Genomic DNA, 23154 nt, shown 5'->3' with positions numbered 1-23154 from the left:
AAGAGGACTTTTCTTAGTACTGTTAAATAGCAGTTAAGACTTAGAAAAGCTAATTTTCTTAAAATGCAATCATTTAGTAGCACTGTTGATTAAAAGGAGAAAGGAATCCAGCTGGGAATTTCTTTCACTGCTCTAAGTGAAAGCTGATTACTGGTGTGATGACAGCAGAGGAGGAGAGAAAGTTGTAACACAGATCCTCTGTGGAAGGAGAACTTTGGAGGGAGTGAGAGACAAGAAATAGAAGAGACTCTGAAGGTTTGGAATTGAGCGATTGTGACAGGGAGACAGCAGATTGTACAGGAGCAGATTTGGGAGACGGTGTGTGGGAAAGAAATGATTCTACTGTGACCTTGATAAGTTTCAGATGCTATAAAGTATCCAAGTGAAAGTGTTCTGTATAATACTGGTGTCTGAAACTCAGGCCTAGAGATATAGATGGAGGGGTATGTTAGGTAACAGAGAAGGATCTCTGTGGCTTTCTTGAAACATCAGTAGAATTGAATCGTATGAGAGATGAAACATTTGAGCATCAAAAGTTAGGGAAAAGAACATTTCAGGTGAAGGAGAAATAGGATAAAAGGCAAAGCATTTGAAATTATGCCAGTGTAGATGGGGAAAGGCCAGCAGATGATTTCACTTATTTTATTTTATTTTATTTTATTTTATTTTATTTTATTATTTTGCAGTAGAAGGGTCTATAAGCAAGAATATGGCGTGATTATTAAATAAGCCATAAAGATCAACCAAAAAGAATTGCTTAAGGATTGTTCATAGAGTAGAGAAAGAATATAAGTAAGCCAGAAAGGGAAGCGATAAAGATATATTTTATATAAGATGTGAGGAGAGGTAGAATGAAGTCACCATGGCAGCAGAAATTACAGGATACAAAGGACAGTGGCAGTGTCAACAGAGAATGAAAGAATCGGTGATGTCTGCAGCTTTGGTTCTGAGTAACTCAGGGTATAGATGTGTCACCACAGAAAGCAGAAACGTACCAAGGATAATTTTGGAGAGGGGAGAACATCATGGAAATGACTGAAAAATTGAAAGCACCATTCAGATGTTTCTGCCTAGCCCACCTGTAAACACCTGGTGTTTGGACACACTGCACCTGAGAGGAGACTGTGAAAGCTGCCATTCATCCAGCCCACTCTCTGAGCTGCTCATACCATGTGGGGCTGATTAATGTGGAGCACTGTACCTGGAAACAGACTTTAAAGGAAAACACCCGAGTTTCCAGCCAGGGCTCTCTGGCTGACTAATCCTCTGTGAATCCCACTCCATCTACAGGAAACAGCCATCCTTTAATGATGCTGTAATTATTACCTTTGAATGCAAATGCTTCCAAACATTACCCAGAACTTGCCCTAGATGCAAGCTTCTTTGTTTAAGGTTTTGCTGTTCTTACCTTTTTCACCTCCTAGAAAACCTTATACATAATATTTGTGTAGGATCACAAGTATCCTGAGAGTCAAGAAATGTTTTGCTATCTAAAAATAGGTGTTTCAGATTTGTGATGCAGTTCAGTTAACAAGGTCAGGAGTTCATAAACATTTTTAGTGCAAAAATCCACGTAATAAATATTTTAGTTTTCCGAGTTAATATCTCATGATTCAGTCACTGTGGTGTGAAAATCATCAGAGACAATATAAAGTAAAGTGAAAAGATTTCTGTAAGGTATTATTTATGGAAGAGCTGATGTTTAACTCTAACCACTGGATCTTATTATTCAAACCTATTGATCTAGATTAACACTTGAGAATTTTTCTTTATTTTCCTCCTCCAACCTATTCCTCATAATCCCCCACTCAAGTAAGAAAAAAAAAAAGAGAAACATTTAACATTGTTATGTCAGGCTTTAGGTTTTAGAATTGAAAGACTTAGACCGAGGACTTACTGGCAAATTAATAGAAATGCAAACTTTACGCAACGTAGAAAGTGCTTGGATGGAGTATATAATGCGTTGTACAGAAGCATGTAGGAAGACCCAGTTTTATCTGGACTTGTCAAAGTGGAGTTATTCAATAACAAGAGGATTTTCCCAGGGGGAAGCAACACACAGCTGAGTAAGAATCAGACAGAAAAGGAGAACAAAATGTTTGCCAGGACAAGAAAACCAGTTGTCAAAAAGTTCAGAGTCGAAATTAAAGCACAGGGGACTGGAGATTAGCTCAGCGGCGTAAGAACCTGCCTTGCAAGCAGGCAGTCATGAGTTCGATCCCTGGTACTGATTAAAAAATAAATAAAATAAAAATATAAAAAAAGAAATTAAAGCACAGAAGATGTAGTTCTTTCCAGTCTAGCAATCAGTGTGGTGACATGTGACAACATATTACATGTGTCAGAGATCATCAGGAATTTAGGAATGGCTAACTCAACGTGTGTAATAACGAATGCTTGACTAAGAGTTAGAAGAGTTAGATCTTGGAAAGGATCCTAGGAGCAGGATAAGAAAAGGAGGGGTGGAAGTGGAAGGAAGGGAGAAAAAGAGAGAGAGAGATACAGAAAGAGAGAGACATTGACAGAGGCAGAAATAGACATAAACACAGAGACACTGAGAAGCACCGAGAGGCAGAGGCAGAGTGAGACAGAGATAGAGACAGAGACAGAGGAGAGGTATTAATATAAAATGAACCAGAATTTCAGTCTAAGAAAATAGCAGTCTTAATCATCTTGTGGGGCACAGATGTGAAGAGAATATTTCTGTGGCAACATAATACCACGTGCAATAGAACAGTGATATATAGTAACACAAGTTGTTTGAACCATAGTAGTTATGGTGGCTGGCAGGATCTCTTAGGAGAAAAGGCAAAGGAGACCCAGTGACTAGTTGTTAAGGGGGATGAGAAAGACAGAGCAAAGAGTAGGGACCGCCTAACAGCTTTGAGAGATACAGTAGAGGATAACAATAATATTCAATAAAATAGGAAATCTAGGAATGAGACAGAAGTATGAAACTCAAATTGACTAGTTTTGATGCGTTACATTTGGAATCCTTCTAGTGCCAAGTGGTATTGAGTAGTGGGTAATATAAATAAAAGTATTAAGTAAAAACCGCAAATATGCATTTAGCTCTGAAGGGGAAATTGCATTGACTTCAGAACTATCATAATACTTTGGTGGATACTGTGGATATTATCCTTGTCACCAGAAGGAACAAGAAACCAGATATAGTAAAACACCTGCGGGATCCCTAATGTGTCAGTTGTCATTTACTTCTAGGAGCAGCTGCTTGTTTAAGGACTCCATTCAGAGGGAGCAGCTGAGATGGCCAGACCTCCTTTTCTTTCCCTGTTAGAGTGCATCACAGGCTTTTTCATCAAATGGTATTCTCAGGACAGCTTTGCAAAAAAGAAACCAGAAGTCACAAGACTTCTTGAAAGCTGGACTTCAGAATTTGTGCCTCATAGTGTTTGCCATATTTGTTTTGGTCACAACAAGTCCTGAAGTGTGTTCAAGGGATAAAGCAATAGACACCTTTGCTTGAAGAGAGGAGATATGTAAAATTTTTAGCCAGATAAATTGGGTCTGGCATGACAACTACCTCTGTGAAATACATGAAAGAAGCAAGATCTCTGAGAGAACTTGGAAAAAGATGTTAGAGTTAAGAAAGGACCTCATGGCATCATAGACTTAAGAACCAAAATGTGAATGTTTAAACATGTTTTGTTAAAAGAATCAAGTCAGATCAGTTCTAAAAAATGGTTATTGAGCTTGACAATTAAGAGGATCCTGGTAACCCGAAGCGAATGATGTCCATTTGGGGAAGTGGGGCAAAGGTTGCTTTGTGATGGGTTAGAGAGTTGCCCAAAGTAATGAACTAGACTGAGTAGCTGTGGGTCGTTATTAAAGTAGGTGAAGGAAAGGTAATTTCATGTATGCTTAAATGAAAGTTGCTTTAATTTGACAAGATAGTGAAAAGGGCCAGAGGAAAAGGTAAAAGATTTCAGAATTTAAGGAGGTAGAGATTACAGGGAAGTCCTAATGAAGGGTGGAAGAGAAAAGTTCAAATCATCTTAAAGAGTTAAACCCGGGGAGGAAAAATCCACTTACTCTATATACATTTGACATAAGTTACTGGTTTTGCTTGTTTGTTTGTTTTGTTTTGTTTTCATTAATGTTGCTCAGTTTCTCTCCTTTTCCTTAACAGGGAATTTGGTAACAGGCTTTCATATACTTTTATTTTGATAAATCTTTAATTCACAATTGCTTTTTAAAGCTAATTTATTTGTTATTAATATGAAAAGCTGATTATCTTAGGTAAAGCTTCCAAATGAAGTCACATTTCATTACAACTTAAAAATTTTATTCAGAAAATGGAAAGCAGGAATAAAGGAGCTTACCAAGTGTTTTTCATCTATTCTAATGGATCCTTCAATTTCTTTCATATTTTTGGTGTCACTCAAATAGGCCAGCCTTTCTCTGAATACACTTCGAGGGTAAGGAGCCCGTGAGGGCAGTGAGACTCAGTTTAACATTGCTATTGTGAGGAAATACCTTCTACTATGAAGACAAAACCAATTACGGTTTGGCTTTCAAGAAGAAAATCAATGGTAATAGTTGAAATAATGACAGCTATCATTCAATGAAAAATCCAGACTAAGAAAATTCCTTTAATAAATATGCTTTGTTGTTATGAAATATTTCTCTATCAATACTGGTAATAAGGAAGCCTTCAATACCCGCCAGGTACTGGAACAGGTAACAGTGGGAAGCAAACATTAGAATTTGCAATGAGAATTAGATATTTTCTCAGCAGGTCACCTGGTAAATGCTACATGTTAAATATTTACATTTTGATCATAATCAATTTCCGGAATCTAAACTATGAGCTCGGTTTACTTAACCCCCAGTAATCTCCAAGACACATTCTTCACACACTCCTTCCCTTTACTCTCCCTGTGGGGGAGTGCACTATGGCTACCTGCACCTATGGAATGTCTGGGGCTGCCCTGACCCCGCATGACTGATTTACGGTATTACTTCCCAGACAATTCAACTGGCATTACTTGAGCATAAAGTAAGTATGCACACAAACCACATTTCAACGTTTAGGGGGCTTTCTTGTAATTGTTTGTTTTTATTCATTAATTTTGACCCTTCTGTTTTAAATAAAAGTCAATTTTCTGAAGGACTGAAGTTTTTAAACTATTCTAAGAAAAATATTAATGGTTTGTATTTGGAGGAAACTTATTTTTGGTACTACTGCAAACACTTAATCTATTAAAACATTGATTCTACTTTTCTAAGTGATGTACAGAAGATTTGTAATATATATGGATGAAAGTTCTCTCTTTCTTTTTAGGACTGGCAAAGTTGTTTTTGAAAAAAAGTTATTGATGGTTCAGAGCTTCCCATTTGTCTGTATTGTTAATTCTAATTTTGTGTAACTTCTATTCAGTATTTGTGTATCCACAGGTGCACATTTTAAACAAAGACAAGGAACGTGGATTGTTATTTAACTTTGCTCTTTCTATTTTAACCAGAGCATATTTGTGTTATATAAAGTTCCTTTAGTTTTCTTATGCTGGTAGCATAGCAAGTAGGATTAAATGATTACTGTAGGTTTTAGAGCCTGGGAACAAGGAGGGAACGTGTCACACATTAGAACTTAGTGAAAATTAATCCAACAGTTGTCTGAGATTTAAAGAAGATCTGAAACCCTCTTCTAGACTTTTAATCAACTTCTGATTTTTCAAAAGTGATAATATTTTAATTAAAGAACCCATCAGCATATTTCATAAAATTGTATGTATCCATATTTTGTATAAATATTGCATTGTTTCTCTCAGTGAGAAACTAAAAGTGTAAATAAACATCAGAGTGTAAACAATTCTTTTCACTTTGCTAGTTCATACTTTTGAGTTTCACAGTACTATGGGACATGATAAAGCTTTGCTTTTTGGAAATTTTTTAAAACTCAATTTTAAATTTGAATTGAATGAACAATCCAATTTTTTATCAAGACCCTAAAGCATAATGTTATGCTTGTTCTTACACAGTTTAAAAGACAAAAAACCTAAAATTCCATGTGCTGTGTTTTCAGATTGCTAAAAAAATCAATCTTTAAATAGTACGGTTATGGGACAGGGATTTAGCTCAGTGGCATAAGCATGTGCCTGGCAAACACAAAGTCATGAGCTCAATCATTGGGTCAAAAGTTTAAAAATTGTGCAGTGACAATTGATTTGTATGTGTTGGTAATTTATCAAAGTACCTGTACTTGATATATAGCAAAGTACTTGTAGTTGATATCTTGCTTTATGTTTTCATTATGATGCCACTAAAGTTTTTTTTTTTTTCAATAGGTTCACATTTAGACTTTTCTATCTTGATTTCATAGCAAAAATTCAGTGTAATATTTTATCTTGAGGATTAGTTTAGATTTTAGTGAGTACATTAGTATGTGAGTCAATTTAGCTTATTTATCCATTTTCTCTCACTTGTTAGTTGAGAGTAGCACTGAACCGCTATTTAATCTCTTACGTTTCAGTTTCTGAATCTGTAGAATGGAATGGATAGTAGCGACTCATTTGATAGTGTATGTATAAACTTAGAACAAAGGCTGGCATCTACTATGCATATAACAAATATGACCTGTTATTATCCAGTATATCCTTTCATACATCTTCCACTGCTCATACTCCCATCCCTGTACTTTCTATTTGTTAACTACATGTTCCTCCACCAGCAAGTCTACAATAATCACACTGTCACGTGATCAATGGGTCTTCTCTACAAACATGATTCAAATCCAGAATCTTTGTTCCAAACTTAATATTTTGGGAGTCTTACTTAATTTGACTTTCTTCAAAGGGTCTTGGGAACTGAAGATATTGAGGTCCTCTTCTGTATTTTATTGTTTATTAAATACTACTTAAATGACTATTGTTTTACTTCTCTGAAATTTCATGCATGTATTTTCAGATTCTCATGACATTTTCTGTCTTAACATCATCCTAAAATTTTAAAATCTATTCGTCTAAACATTTTTTATTCTTACCAACAACATCATCATTTTTAAACATAAATTATCTTCCATTTTTTATATATTCAGTGTTGCACAGTTGTTGAAGCTAAAATTCCATTAGCAAATGCATATTGATGGAAATTATTATAACATATTGTATCATGAGTTCATATTCAAATGCACGATATATTTGGAAACTAATAGAATGAATTAAACTGATCAACATAGATGTTTTCTCAAAAAAACTATATATTTCTGTTACCCGTTTCCTACTGTGGCTCTAAATTGCTGTTTAATTTTGGACCATTGTTCTTCTTTTATTACAAAGCCAATCAGTCTTATTGTACACAAATATATATTGTCTCTCACAAAATAACATTGAAGCAAAAATAATTTATTAGACTAATTATATGCTTGCATTCTGAGGACTTTCTTTCTGAATAAAAGTACTACTAAATTTAGAAATACAACTCAAAATATAACCAAAAGTTCCAACGTAGTTGTGACATCTTAGTTAACACACAAGCATCTAAAGTAATTATTTGTAGTATTCTCAACATATTAAATTTTGTAGTCAAATTTAGCTAGATTTGAAAATTCAAATACCAGTTTATGATCTCTGACAGAAAGCTTTAGTCATCTTGCTCTTATCCAAATTGCTTTATATTCTTTAATGAATTATATGCTTCTATTTACAGCATAGTGAATTTCAACTAATTATGGCCATATTTGAGCCTTAGGTAAACATGTTAAACTCAGATCTCTTCTTTCTTATTAGTTTATAGTTCTCATTCCTAATTATCATTCTGAATCTTGCATTGTGGTCTCATTTGAAGTGTTATTTGCTGATATAATTTGAAAAATAACTCCATGCATACAGACCAGTAGAAGTGTTCAATAGGCTGGAACACATTCTTTATCACACTTCATAAACATTTTGAGTAAGATGAGACTGTCTAAGAGGGGTCACCATAATGTCACAGTCATTTAACTTTTGTATGAAAACTTCGACAACTATGAATCTTTAAATCTGCATTTCCAATCAGTTCTTGGTTTTTGGCTAAGATCTAGTGTAGAATCTGAGTTTCCTAGAGTATCAGAGTTTTATAAATTTATAATTATTTTTTTTCTTATTTTATATTCATTTATCAGAGTACTGGACATGTAGAGATCATTAAAATATATTTATCAGAGTGCTGGGCACATAGAGATAGGTAGTATACATTTGGCTTCCACATTGGTGGTTTAAAACAAATGTCGATCAAAATATCAGGAAACAATTGAATGTATACTGTACATGCACCTAATTTTATTTATTTCATCATTCCTCAGATAAAATACCTTAACAACTTTTTACATTTAATTTGCATTTTGTTAGTACAAGTAATCTGATTATTAACAATATCATGGGTTAAAAATAATAGAAAAACAATTTTTGTTTTCTTATGAATAATAATTTTGGATGAAAAGTATTTATCGTATTATTGTATCTGGAAAATAAAACATAATATGACACTATCTTCGTTTAAGCCAGGAGCTAAAACATGTAGACAATATTAGTAATCAATGTCTTGTATTAAGTAATAAGACCAAAAAAACCCAGATTTTTTGTTAAACTATTGTATTCACAACTCAGGAGAATGATGACTTTAAGACAGTATTCGATTCTGGAATATTTTCTGAACAACAAAAGCAAAAGAATACCACAGAAAAGTATTAATGCTACTGCATTCTAAAGACTGTTTCAGATTAAGCTGGCCCTAACGTCCATGGCTACAAACAACCAGCAATAGCAGAGTGGAAGAATATTTTTTCCTACAGTTTTCTGAGTATTTCTCTTTCATCCTATGAAGACTGCAGGTATTGTCTTGTCCTTCTCTTCTCCTGAAGTTTGAGTACCTAAAAATCCTCCCTCTTAACTCATACTTTCTGTCCATCCTGTCCAGAGTAGGTTACAGGGATGAAATAAGGGAAACACAATGACAATCCATTCTGGGTCCCAAGCCTCATGGTGACTGGCGTTGTGCTGGAGAACCCTGGTTCATTTCCAGTACGTCACACCATCCCCAAGCTGTCTTTTCACATGACAACCAGTGTGCCATATATACTTGTCAGTTGTTCAAATGCTATTTTTGAACAAAGATTAACTAGGCTTGGATGTAAGATTTTCCAGGACAAACACTTACCCTATTCTGGATGTTCAAAATGCAAATCTCGGTATTCTCTAGAACCAGCTCAGGGATGAACAGGAAGTTGATTTGGGGAAGATTAACCATAATAAGCATAAAGATTGGCTATCATATATAGAGGGAAAAACTTCCTTTATATTTCATTAGATAAAATCTCAGCTTTCATTAGCACTTACGTTTGATTGCTTGAAATCTGTGATTTTTCCCTCTTTTATTGTTGTTTGCATACATTTTACTATTAGATTCCAGAAAAGATACAAGAAAAATGGTTAAAGGAGAAACTCTGACTTTCTGTTTTAAATCCAAAAAAGCATTCTTTAGCAGAGACAATACAGACATTTTAGGCCACACAATTCCTTGCTATGAGGGGCTATTTTGTGTATTATACAATATTCGTGTTACTGGTTTCCGTGCATTAGATGTCAGTAATATCTCCAGACCTCGATGTCAAAAACAAAAATATCTCTATACGTTGCCAAACAACTCTTGAAGAAAAAACTCTAGGAGGAGGACAACTGAGAGAATCTTCAGTTTAAAGAATATAGTATGGTAATTACAAAGGAAGCAGAGACTTGCCTTTTGGTAGCTGGCCAGGACTCAGATGTACTTCCAAAACGCACAGGCCTTTAGTTTCAGTCTGACAGAGGCTTCCATCACAGTGCCCAGGCACAGATGGCACCAATAGCCTGGACCTGAAAAAGTTCAAACTGTAGGTAAAGAGGATTGCACACTGCTGTAATCTTAGCACCCTGGAAGACTGAGGCTGGAATGCAGCAAGTTTGAACCAAATTTGAACTACTTAGCAATTTAATGAAACCTTGTCTTAAAATAATTCAAGGGTCAAGATACAGCTTAGTGGAAAAACCTTGCTTGGGTTCAATTACCACACACAAATTTGGGTTCAATTACCACAAAAAAAGTTGTTCAAATTGTGGTTTCCAGGCATGAAGTCTTTTTTGGCATGTGTGGGGGACTGGTGATTAAACTAGGGCCTTGATGTGCTTCTAGGCAAATGCTCATCTCCACTGCTTGCACCTGATGTCTTGCTCTGTACATCAACAATTAGCATTTTATTTGGAATCGTTCCTAGGCATGGTATCTAGATTGTATTAGTAATCCATGGTATCCACAAGGGCATAAGAAATAAAGAATTTTTATATTGATTAGGTGTAAAATTACATTTCAAATTGTAAATACTTCTGCACCTATCTATAGATTGCATTCTCAAGTTTATACAGTAATGGGTTTGAGGAATGCATTTTTAAAACTAAATTTTCTTAGTAATTTATCTTTTTAATGGTTCTCATTTGGAAATTGGGCTCCCTATAAAATAATTATGTTTTCATGGTTTGTACAACAAACTTCAACTCAATTTTACAACTCAGTTTTCTACAATATATCAGTAGAAAGAAATAAAGCTGTTTGTTGATTCTCCTCTGTTCCCAGTTAAGTATTTTTTTCTTTTTTTGCTTTTAGACAACTGAATAAAGAAGGACAAATTTTATCCACTTACCTTCACTTTTCTCTGCTTATACACTGAATCCCTTTTCTGTTGTATCTTTAATTTGGCAATACAGCCCTACAGTTTACACAATACTTTAAAACATCAATATTTCAGTCGTTAATTTTCCCAAAATATTTTATGCATAATAGTAACTCAAAGTATATATGTGGAAAGATTACTTGATTGTATAAATGCTGAATTTTAATTACAAACCAACACACTTGTATATTTTCGTGGCATGAAAATTAAATACTAATGGAGAAATATTTTAAGCTGTTGATAACAGTCAATGAAAGTCTTGTATTCAAACTAGTGTTCTATAGTGAATATAAAAAATACACAGATATGAGGCTAACACTTTGTTGAGAATTTTATTTAGTATACATATCCTCTAAATTTATGATGATAATATCTTAAAAAGGCAAAATTTGAAAATTTAAAAAGTTACGGTAGAATTATCAGGAATATATGTATCTTTTTAGTGAAATGTGGTCCATTAACACAAACTTCCTCAACATCAAAATTGTCAGCCTGAAGGTTAAAAACATTCTTGACTCATCTATGATCCCAAGTATGTACTAAGTATTTTTAAAATCTCTCTTACTAGTTAACACATTGTTTTGAAAACGTTGTTTTTGTTGGTGTTGTACATGTTTAAAAAAACAATGAAACAGGTGAAAAAATAATGTGGGACAGGTTGGAAAATAGTGCAAATTAGTACTGTTATGTATTGGAAGTTTGATAATGTGAATAAATAAATTACTAATAACACTACACCTATCTCTATTAAATAATAATAGGAGTAATTGTATTGGTGCTATTAACAACCATTCGTAGCAAATGTTAAAACTTCTTTGCTCTTTCTTCTATTGTATATTTTCCACAAGCTTGTGAGAAATGTACGACATTCACATGGCAGAATTACTGTGGTGGATCAGCAGTGGTGTAATTCTGGTCATACCAGAATTCAAAATGTTTTTCAAGATAGTTAATAATGCATTATAAATTCTAACTTTAATTCTAATTCTTCCCTTATATATTTTTGTAAATATGTACAAATCAATATCACTAGTGTTTCAGAAGAAAGGTTTCAGAAATTCAAGTAATATATCCATATCATACTGTCTCTTTGCTATATTAATTTTAAATGCATCTAATGTTAAAATTATTTTTAAATAAAGAATAAAAGCAGCAAAACAAATGCATATATTTACTATCACTCAATTTAGTAAGATATTAAAAACACATATAATTAAGAATAGTATGTGCATGAGAAGTGTCATAAATGAATACTGTATAATTGTAATTTTGCCCGTACTTTATTGATGTTTAGAATGTGTAATAAAATCTACTCAAGTATATTTCAATCATTTCACTTGTTGAGTTTTCACTTACCAAAACATACTAAAAATAATTGTTTGTGATAGTAATGTATTGGTAGGTAATGTATTGTTAGTAATGTATTGTGAGATAGTATTAGTAGTATATATGACTAAATGTGATTTTTATTAGTCATTTTGAAATAATCTAGTTCAAAATCAACTCAAAACACTACTCAATTTTTCAGCATACATTTCACTATAGAATTTCTTACATTTTATTAATTGTGCTGTTTTAATTAGCACCAAAATTGCCATACTCTGCTTAATATTACAGGAGCAGTATTTTAATTTTTATTTGCTATTTTGTCGGCACAAGTAAAAGTGTACTTTAAATTTTTATTTACTTATTGTTTTTCTGACTGTGCAGATAGCTGATTCATATCTGACTTCAAAACTTTGTCGTTTAAAGCAAATAACTCTCCTTCTCTTTGTTTGATTTCTGTTGTGCAAAGTGGATCTATCTCTAACTTCAGTCGTCTTTAACTTCAAAGGTGCTATGAGCCAAGAAGCTTCTGAAATGCACTGAGTTCATTACATTGGAAATAGGGAATATAAACAAATGTTCCAACACACAGGACATAAATGATGAAAGTTATTAAAGCAGACCGAGCAAACAAGAGTGTGAGTGTGCTAAGGCGTAGTGCAAAGGGCTGAAGAGAAAGAGAAAAGTCACACTAGCAAAGTTGAGATCATTTATATATGGAACTAAAGCTCTGGCAGAAGCACAGAAAATGAAGCGAATTATTGGAAAATGAGGTTTTATTAAAAAACCAGACAAAGCTGAATGTGTTTCAGGGTTTTGGTTTGTTGGTTTGGCTTTTTTGTGGCTACCGCATGCTTTACCTAATAGCTTGTGATCTAGTGAAATGTTTAACCGCCATTCCTAATAACTGTATGTAAAAACAAAGCAAACAAAACAAAATAAAACAAACTTTAGTATGTATTTGTTTTGCTTTTGAAGTGGCAATCCCATGTTGCATTAGAATCAGAGGTTAGAAGTCTCAACAACTAGATTTGAATCCATTTTAGCTAACAGTGGTTTATTATGTTGCATTTCATTATATTACATTACTTGACAAAAGAAGTTGTCTAGTTTATGCTTGTATTTTCAACCTTTTGCTATGTGTGTTTTATAAATATCATTATTTCTATTATTAAATTTCCAAAGGTTGGGAAAAGAACATTTTATTTGGCTTCAGTTCTAATACTATTAACACTAAATCTGACAGTAAACAAAATGTTCCCTACCAAACTCTACCATGTATTCCCACAATTTACTAGAACTGATCCTTTTTAAAATTATTATGAGTCTTTTTTTATTATCCCCATTTCCCGTAACAGTGTCAGCCACAGCGGAGGGACTCAACAAATATTTGTCAAGTGAACAAATAGAAACTCAGTTAGAGCCGTATTATAAAATAAGTAAAGTTTTCAAAATCTTAAGCCTGCTATAAAATAGACTGTGGACGTGATGAATCATATACTTGCGGAAAATTTACTGCCTAAATTTAGTAATGAATGGTTATTTTTTAATACCTTCAATAAAGCAGAAAGTTTTAAATATCACTTGGTTTGAATGATTTTTGTAAAAATCTTCCAACAATTTGATAATCGTTGACCTACAAAAATACAAGGGTAATCTTACTGGGAGCCAGTAAGATTGCTAAGTTTTTAATAAAGGCAGTAATTGTTTCAGACATAATATTGAATTAATAGCTTCTTGTGCTCACTTTGGCAGCACATGTACTAAAATTAAATTAATATCTTTTTTGGTTGTGGGTAAGACCATTAGTCCTGCTTGTCTATGTGAGTTGGAAACGACTAAAACTTCAGGGAATACTCCAGTGTGGAACTTGATCCTTTCAAAGTAAAACAATATCCCAGTTGGTATAGGAGCCATGACAGAATGGGGGATTTCTACATATATCATCATTATTGTATTGAACAAAAGAATTCTCTGCTCACCATCTTCTTTGCAGCTCTAGATCAGCATTGAAAAATTTATAAATACAGTAATGTGATTTTTCTTAGCTACAGACCCGGAACTGATTGATGTCTGTCAGCTAGAAAAAAGAACATAGGGCTACTCCAAGAAGCCAACAAGGGCTGTGGAACATATAGAGGTCTAACCAGCTAAATGAAATGCCCAAACTAAGCAGCGACCCTTTATCATTGCCTTAGCTCAGGACAAGAATATTTCTGTATTTTTAAAGCACAGAAAGTAACACATTCCTGAATATTTTCTTCCGATGCTGGCCGCTGGGAGAAGTGTTTCCTGGATCAGCTGATGCCTCTAGTCGGCAATCAGGTTCCTTTTCCCTCAAAGCTAATTCACATAATAAAATTCTTTTAAAGGAAATTTGTTTCTAATTTAATCCCAATCACTAAATCATCAAATATATAGACTTGCTTTGATAGTGTGCTACTTAGAAGTACAGTTTCTGAAACCCTAGGTCTTGCTTGAATTTGAATCCTGACTGCACCACTACCTGAATGTAAGCAAATTGCTACTAGTCTCCTGTGCCTCTGTTTCCTTATCTGTGAAATGAGATGAACAGAACTCTGACTATTAAAGGACTTAATGTAACAGTTTAGAAGAGAATTTGGAAGATTTTAAATGTTTTATGTTTCATAGTTACCATCTATCAATGCTGTGTTTTTAACAGATTTTGTTGCTGTTGTTAATCATATTTTTTAGAATTAACCCCCCCCAAATTTAAAAAGATGTATTTCATTTAAACATTATTATTGTATTAGTATTATTATCCATGATTAATAATTATGAAAGTAGTTTTAACTTAGCATGAAATTATGCAGAAAGTGTGTTTTACTAAAATTATGCGTGTTAGAGTGTAAAAATGTACCCACAGTGGCTAGGTTTGATGGTGCATGCCTGTGATCCCAGCACTCAGAAGGCTGAGGCAGGAGCATCTCCATGAGTTGAGACCAGCATGGTCTTTAAGGACATAGTGAGACTCCTTGTAAACAAAAAATTAAGAACTTACAATGATACATGATTAAAACATTAAGATGATATTTATTTAGAGTTAATTTGTTAATGGTTAACAATGTTTTTGTAGCCATAATATAGAAACTAATGGATAATGATTTATTTGAGAACACACATATTTTGGTCAGGAATACTTTTCCATATTATTTCTCTATAAATCTAAATATAGAAATAATTTATCATTTTAAATTCTAACCTGCTTTTGTGGTGTCCAGTATTATTAAATGAGAAAATTCAAACATATTTTATCATAATATTTACTTTAAAATATCATATTACTCAGTACTAAATCATTAAAATTATTTGTAAAAGAACCATCATGACATTGTAGATTTTAAATAATTATAAAATTTTACTTGCTATGTTTCAATGTTTACATTTGCTGAGTATCATTGTTAGGAAATAGATTTAATATTTATATTATTTGATATACCTTATTTATTATTTCACTTTTATTAATCACTTTTCACTTCGGGAGCATCAATATCCAAATTCTAATAATTAATTCATTTAAAATAAAGTTGATGAAATAGAATTTGTTATTACTAAAAAATAAATACCTATTAAATTCTAAGGGTTACAAGAGTCTAGAAGCCAGGAATAGGTTTTTAACATGTGCTTTATGGAGTTATATGCTCTGAAGTTATATAAAGTAAAAAATGAGTTTGACTAAACATTCCCAGGACACTTTCTACTCAAAATTCTTATGCCACCATTTATCATAGTGGAATGTAATTCATTTAATATCACTCATTTCTTTGCACACATTTTTAAAGGTATTATAGAAGACAAGTAATTTGATTTATAATCATAAAGGAAAAATATGATCTTTAAATGCTCTGACAGGTATGGCTTAGAAATCATAAAATCCCCATGCTTCTCATACTCAAAGAAAACTTGCCTTTCCTCTCCTATTTACAGCCATTTGTTTAAGCAGTGCTATGGTTTCAATAATCATTCGTATCCCTGAATTTATGCAGCAGTTTAATCCCCAAAGTTTTACATTAATGGTATTATGAGGGTGGAGGCTTATTTTATTATGCACTTGAGGATTGTGCCTTAAGGAAATAATTAGGATTAGATAAGGTCATTAGGGTGGAGCCCCTGTGATTGAATTCTGGGGTTTTATGAGAAGAGAAATTACAGAGTTGTGCACTCTGTATTGTCATATAATTCTTTGTACTGCCTTTGGATTCTGTTATTGGATGAAACTCCCAAGATTTATACCTCTAGAACTCTGAGCTAAAATAAACCTTCTTATTTATAAAGTAACCTACATCAGGTGTTTTGTTATAGTAATAAAAAACAGATTGACCAATGTACATTGAGGTACTATATTAGTTGTATATTCGTATATATTTTCTTGTCTTTTTGGTTTACTATTAGATACTTGATATCTTTAATATGTCACATGTTGGCATATAGTGCACATTAATTGAATGGGACAATGAATAATTTCAATATTTAACTATTTTTAACTTCTGACTCTAATATCATCTCAATTATTATTGGTTCTTTTGTAGTTTTGAGGCTCCAAAAGAAAAGGATCTTTTTTATGTTCTTCTTATTCCCCTTCTTCCTGATTATTTTGTTAACTGTAGCATTTGTAACTGTGAATATAACATGGCCAACTTTCAAAGACAAATTAGAATAGCTTCAGTTCTCTTTGATAACAATTTATCTTTACCAAACCTACTGGAAAATAAAAACAAAATATTTTCCATAGCTTTTTTTTTTTTTTTTTCTTCTTAGATAAAATCATAGGATTCTTACATAACCTGAACATGAAAGTTCATCTCCTACTAAGGGTAAAATCTGAAGATTATTAATGTTGAAACATCCTTCTCAGGTTACATGGGTGATGACAGAAATATAATGTGCTTTGTTTTTCTTTTAGATCTCCAACTAAAGACATGGAATCAGAAGAGAAGGAAATTGTAGTTTGGGTTTGCCAAGAAGAAAAGATTGTCTGCGGGTTAACTAAACGCACCACCTCTGCTGATGTCATCCAGGCCTTGCTGGAGGACCACGAGGCTACTTTTGGGGAGAAACGCTTCCTGCTGGGAAAGCCCAATGACTATTGCATCATTGAGAAGTGGAGAGGCTCAGAACGAGTTCTTCCTCCGCTGACCCGAATCCTGAAGCTCTGGAAATCATGGGGAGATGAGCAGCCTAATATGCAATTTGTTTTGGTTAAAGCAGATGCTTTTTTCCCGGTTCCTTTGTGGCGGACAGCGGAGGCCAAATTAGTGGAAAACACAGAAAAACTGCGGGAGCTCAGCCCAGCTAATTACATGAAGACATTACCACCAGATAAACAAAAAAGAATTGTCAGAAAAACATTCCGGAAACTGGCTAAAATCAAACAGGACACGGTTTCTTACGATCGCGATAATATGGAGACATTAGTTCACCTGATCATCTCCCAGGATCACACTATTCATCAGCAAGTGCAGAGGATGAAAGAGCTGGATCTGGAGATCGAAAAGTGTGAAGCCAAGTTCCACCTTGATCGTGTGGAAAACAATGGAGAAAATTACGTCCAGGATGCATATTTAATGTCCACTTTCAGTGAAGTTGAGCCCAAGTTAGCCTCGCAGCCTGAGGAAGACCAGCCTCTGGAGGACCTGAGCGAAAGTGATGGGATTGTACAGTTGGAAGAGCGACTGAGATATTACAGGATGCTCATCGATAAACTCTCAGCTGAAATTGAAAAAGAAGTGAAGAGTGTTTGCTCTGGAATAAGTGAAGATCCAGAAGGGGCAGCTGCAGATGAACTTGAAAACCCTAATATAGACAGTGTTAAGTGTGATTTGGAGAAAAGCATGAGAGCTGGTTTGAAAATCCACTCTCATTTGAGTGGCATCCAGAAAGAGATTAAATACAGTGACTCACTGCTTCAGATGAAAGCAAAGGAATATGAACTGCTAGCCAAGGAGCTGCATTCCCTTCACCTGAGCAAGGCAGAAGAGTGCCTTTTAAAGGAAAGCAGAGGGAAGGAGGCTGAGGCTCCCTGCAGCAGCGAGGAGACGCCTCCCCTTCCCCAAAGGGTCTTCAGCACCTACACAAATGACACAGACTCAGACACTGGAATCAGCTCCAACCACAGTCAGGACTCGGAAACCACCGCTGGGGATGTGGTGCTGTTGTCCACCTAATGCCAGTGGCTTCCTCTCACTTGCTTTAATGCTGTCTGTATTTTTGAAATTTAATATGAAAGTATGTCACAAAACTTTTCTGGGAGAAAAAAGCAAACCATGTCAAAATATTTAGTAGGAAATAAAAAACAGTGAATTTTTCTTTTTCTTTTTCCGCTTTTTTGGTGTAAGATTTCCAATGTGACTTTATTATAGGTTCAAGCAATGAATTATTTATTAGGAATGCTACAGAACTCGCTTATCACTATAGAACACAGAATTAATTTAATGGGAATTATTTGATAATCACATAGCTTCTATGGGGAATGATTTTATATAAATTTTAAAACAATTCTCAATAATACAAAATATTGAAACCACATATGAAGACGTAATAGTCAATATGTCATATCTTTTTCACATTTTGTCCTTAGAATTTTTATATCTATAAAATACTGTGCTGTATTTGCGTTAATCCAATTTTGGTTCTGTCAATACTTAGCTTGTACAATCTATCATGTTTGTCACTTCCTGAAGGCTTCTACCCATTTATGCCTACATGACAGGTGACTGTTGGGGCATGTACACGTACTGGCAGTAGGTTACAATAAGTGTAGATGAGGCAAGCCAGGTGCTGCATACCAGCTTTCTGTTTCCTGAAGGGAAAAAAAAAAGCCCCAATGATTAAAACTATTATTCAGAGCTATGCATCAGCTTTTGCCACTTGGAAACTGAGATATTTTGATCAGATCAGTATTAGATGAAGGTTCCAGCTTGGAGATATACTGTGAGTTAAGAGAAAATCAGTTACAGCATTGTACATTTATGCCCTATTTGCCTAAGCAAAGAGATAAAATTTAAAGTTGTTTGTGTGGGTGAAATAGTGTTTTACATGCCATCGTTATGAACAATTTTTCTCTGAATGCATGACGGGAAATTTACACGGACAGACGCGTTATTCTGTGTGCTGTATTTTAGATTGTCTTCTGAGGATGTCACCCAAAGTGCTTAAATGAGTTTTTTCACTGTAAGAAGTCCTAGCGACATCTCAGGCATGCTAGTAAAAGCACAAGAAGTCGAATGGATTATTTAGATACTGCTTTAAGTAACAGTCACTTTAGTTCCCAAATATATTTGGCTTTCCTTGATTTTTAATTAAGAATTTTATTTTTCCCCCTTCTCTTTCTTTCTCCTTATCCACCCGCCTGCCTGTCCTCCTGTTTCCTGCTGATTTCCTCTCCTCTTCTCATGACCTTTCCTTTTTCCATTCCTTCCTTCCTTCCTTCATATTGGGAAGAATCTTATTCTTTTATGGTAATGATAACTGATCAGTTTCTGTTTTGTTTTGGTTTATTGCTTTTTACCTTTCTTGTATATGTGAATATGTAAGTAGAAACATTATGTTGTGTAGGCTTCATATGTGAAGATTCCAAGTATTTCTTGTTTCTTGCCTTTTTATTCACACTGCAGTGAGTTACATTTATTTTTTAAAAATCATAAACCATTATTTGTATTTTATCGATAGCTCGGTATTAATGTACACTTTCTTGAATGCTCTTAATCTGTTCTTTCATTCTTTCCTCTCACTCTCATTTATTTTTTTATGATCTTTGAGAACATATTCTGAATTTCCATTTTTCAACTTTAAAAATTATCTATATTCTATTTTGGGGGGCCAGGATTTTTGTATGCCATATTTGCAGTTGACCGGTAAGCAAAACAGGAATTTCCATCCCAAGAAAATACAGTGATAAACAATAAATAATATTAACATGGGTTACATTTTTTAAAGGAAGGAATTGAATAATCATTTGTGAACATCTGTGTCCCTAATAGCCCAATAAATCATTAAACAAAATAGTAGGACAATGACGTGCTCTTTGTTTTCTACTAGGGATTAAACTCAGATCATCATAAATGATAAAACAACTACAATGTTGTTTTTCTAAAGTGAGACTAATCTCCTTGGATTACCTTATGTTTTGTAAGAAAATACAGGAGCAGTGCTTATCTACTGTTGTTAATTACCTGATTTCAAAAGTAGCTTTTATAAAAATAAATTAGGAACATAAATTCATTATAGTAACTTTCAATTAACATGTTTTCATGCTGTTGAAAATTCATCTAGTCTAAGTCTCAATTATTTATTTTATAACAAACAAGAAAGCAAGAACATTGATTTCAAATTCATTTTAAATTTTCCATTTGACGTTTTGTTTGTGTTTTTTGGTTCTTGCAGTCTTAAATCACTCAGTTAATATGGTGAATCTCTAACTTAGTGTTATATATATTGCATTAATTGTAACAACCAATACAATTTCCCTAAGTGTAGATACTAATCTATTCATTCTTGAGAATTTGAGTTAAAGTGAACAAGATAAAAAATTCAGGATTTTTAGTATCTGTAGAAACTGTAGAATAAATCTGTAAATTCTGAAACAAGCGGACAAGTTCAGTGTGAAAAAGCCAGTAGGAAACCAAAACTGACTGTTCTTCATTTCCGTAGTAAGACCCGGATTTTCACAGACGGAGACTGGTTCATCCCTGCCTTGGGTTCCTGGCTTTCCTCTCCATACACCATATACCGCAATGCCACCCATTTTCACATTGCTTAAATGTCACATTTTTATGAAAACTTTTTTGTTAAATTCAACCAGTTATGCACTCTTGCCTCTATGCCCAGAGATTTTAAGATGCACTTCTCATTGAACTCAGCATTTACATTCTTCCTTAGGTTATGTTTATTTGTGTACTTACCACACTCTCTTCCTTCAGGGATTACTATCATATTACTTTATATCTATGTTGTTGATTTTGATCATGCTAACATTTTTACTCACTCATCTATTTGAATTCAATGGCTAAATTTTAGATCAACAACATCTTTGTGCATTTTTAACCTGTTAAACTATGTTGGTGCATTTTGTACATAAATATGGATTTTACCAGACTTAAAACATTAACAGGAATGCTCTAAATTTTGAGGAGTAGGTATTAAATCTTACTGTTTCTAGGAATTATTTTTCAGTGTGAATCATTTTTTTTAAATTGACCATAAAATTGTACATTTTGTGTGGTACCATATGATGTTTCCATGCACATGTACATTGTATAATGTTCAGATCAGGACAAATGTTCAATTTTTAATTCAATTTTTGATCCACAGAATCCTTGATTTGCAAATCAAATATAGTATTTTAACAGTTAATGACAAGTTTATAGAATTTTTTTGTTTTCTGACTTGAGAATTTATTATAGAACTGAGCTTGAAGTGGAAGAAATACAAAACAACTTTGAAATATCCTAAGTAAATATCTATTTTCTTTTTTTACTTATAAAAAATGACCACTTATTAGTGTGTACAACCTATTCTAATCCATTAAATTTTTATTTTTATATTTATTTAAGCATCTTCTGTACATGACAAAATGTATTTCTGTGGCTGCCTTTTATGATTGTTCAAAGTAGAATTATTAATGTTCTATTTAAAATGTATTTTTCTAGTGACAAAGGAATATCTTTTTAATCCTGATATGCATATTTAAAAGTACTAAGATATTTCTTTTCATATTTCTTGCCCGGTTTAATAATACTTGTGTGACAAATATAAAGAATATATAACTTCTTCAAGTTGTATCTAATCCAAAATAATAAAAGAAAAAAAGTGTAACTTCTTGTGATATTATCTTTCTAGCTGTTTTTCATGGCTGTATTAAAAATTAATTTGATATAAGCTTTAATTATTCATTACTAAGTACACTCACATGATATAAGATATTTAATGAACATAAATTTACAACAAATATTTCTAACAAAACTTTATATTAATATATATTTATCCCAATTTTTATGAAGGAATATCCCGGTTTTTGTGGTAATTTTTTAACATTATTGTGATATCTAGAATGAAATCACTCTAATGTGAAAATATTCAAGCAAATACAAGCTTTTTAAGGAGAATTCTTTTTGCTATTACTATTACTTCTCATGGGAAGCTTTTAGTTTTGGTGTTTTAAATAACAAGTCACTTGAGCCATACAGAACTTAATGTTCATTTTATAGATGACAATGAATGACTTATCAAAAGATTTATATAAAATCTAGTAAAACGCATAGGAAGAAGTTCACACCATTTTCTTATCGGAGTATTTCAATAATGAATGAAAATGCACAATTGACATTTTGTTAGCCTGCATTTATTATGGGTTTTTAACAATTGGTTGAACATTGTATCTATTTTGTTACCTTTTTAATGACCTTCTGCCCTCTTCTCAGCCCCTTTTTTGTTCCGTAATGATCTCCCTTTTACCTTCACGTGATTTTTTACTCAAATTACACAAATGAGAGAAAATGTATTATTTTGCTTAAAATCATAAATTGCGTTTCTATTTATTTGCCTGCAAGTGACCTAATTTCATCCTTCTTTATAGCTTTATAGCTTAGCAATAGTATATAAATATCACGTTTTCTTATGCAGTTAGCTAGGGTGTTTGCAACAGTTGGTTCTTGTGAGCGTGGACATAAATACAGGTTTGCAAATGTCTCAGGGTATGCTCACATCAGTTATTTCTGACATACACCAGGAGCCATACAGCTATGTATTAAGCTTATTTTCAGATTTTTTTTTCTTTTCTGAGGGAAATATCTGTATTTTTTTACATAGTGGCTACACTACTTAACATTCCCATCAGTAGTGTGTTAGTGTTCTTTATACCCACATCCTCCCTAGCATTTGCTATTTTGTTGTTGTTGTTTTCATAAAAGCTATCTTGACCAGTAAAAATGAGAATCTCAGTGTAGTTTAGATCAGCATTTTGCTAGTAACTACTATATTTTTTGATTATTGTCCATCTGTACCTCAGCTTTGAGAAATGTCTGTTCAAAATATGTTTTGAACATTAATGGAAATTAAACATTTAACAAAATTTCAATGGAACTTAATCTGACTAGGATATCATTTGG

The 23154-nt window shown here is 33.3% G+C and overlaps 1 protein-coding gene across 2 annotated transcripts in view; it reads left to right on the top strand.

Annotated features, from left to right (window-relative positions):
* Positions 1-21862, top strand: part of Rassf9 (Ras association domain family member 9) — a 32149-nt gene extending 10287 nt beyond the window's left edge. For both annotated transcript variants that reach the window (XM_013159516.3, XM_003475897.5), the window contains exon 2: positions 16953-21862. In XM_013159516.3, coding sequence (XP_013014970.2) covers positions 16969-18213 — 1245 coding nt within the window. In that variant the 5' untranslated portion in view covers positions 16953-16968 and the 3' untranslated portion in view covers positions 18214-21862. The remainder of the gene's footprint in view (positions 1-16952) is intronic.
* Positions 21863-23154: the final 1292 nt, after the last annotated feature.

The sequence above is a fragment of the Cavia porcellus genome, unplaced genomic scaffold, assembly GCF_034190915.1.
Source record: "Cavia porcellus strain 051 isolate PalLab524CR breed Dunkin Hartley unplaced genomic scaffold, mCavPor4.1 scaffold_8, whole genome shotgun sequence".
NCBI classification, from domain to species: Eukaryota; Metazoa; Chordata; class Mammalia; order Rodentia; family Caviidae; genus Cavia; species Cavia porcellus.
Note: the sequence above shows the minus strand (reverse complement) of the source record. Positions and strands in the feature narration are given on the sequence as shown.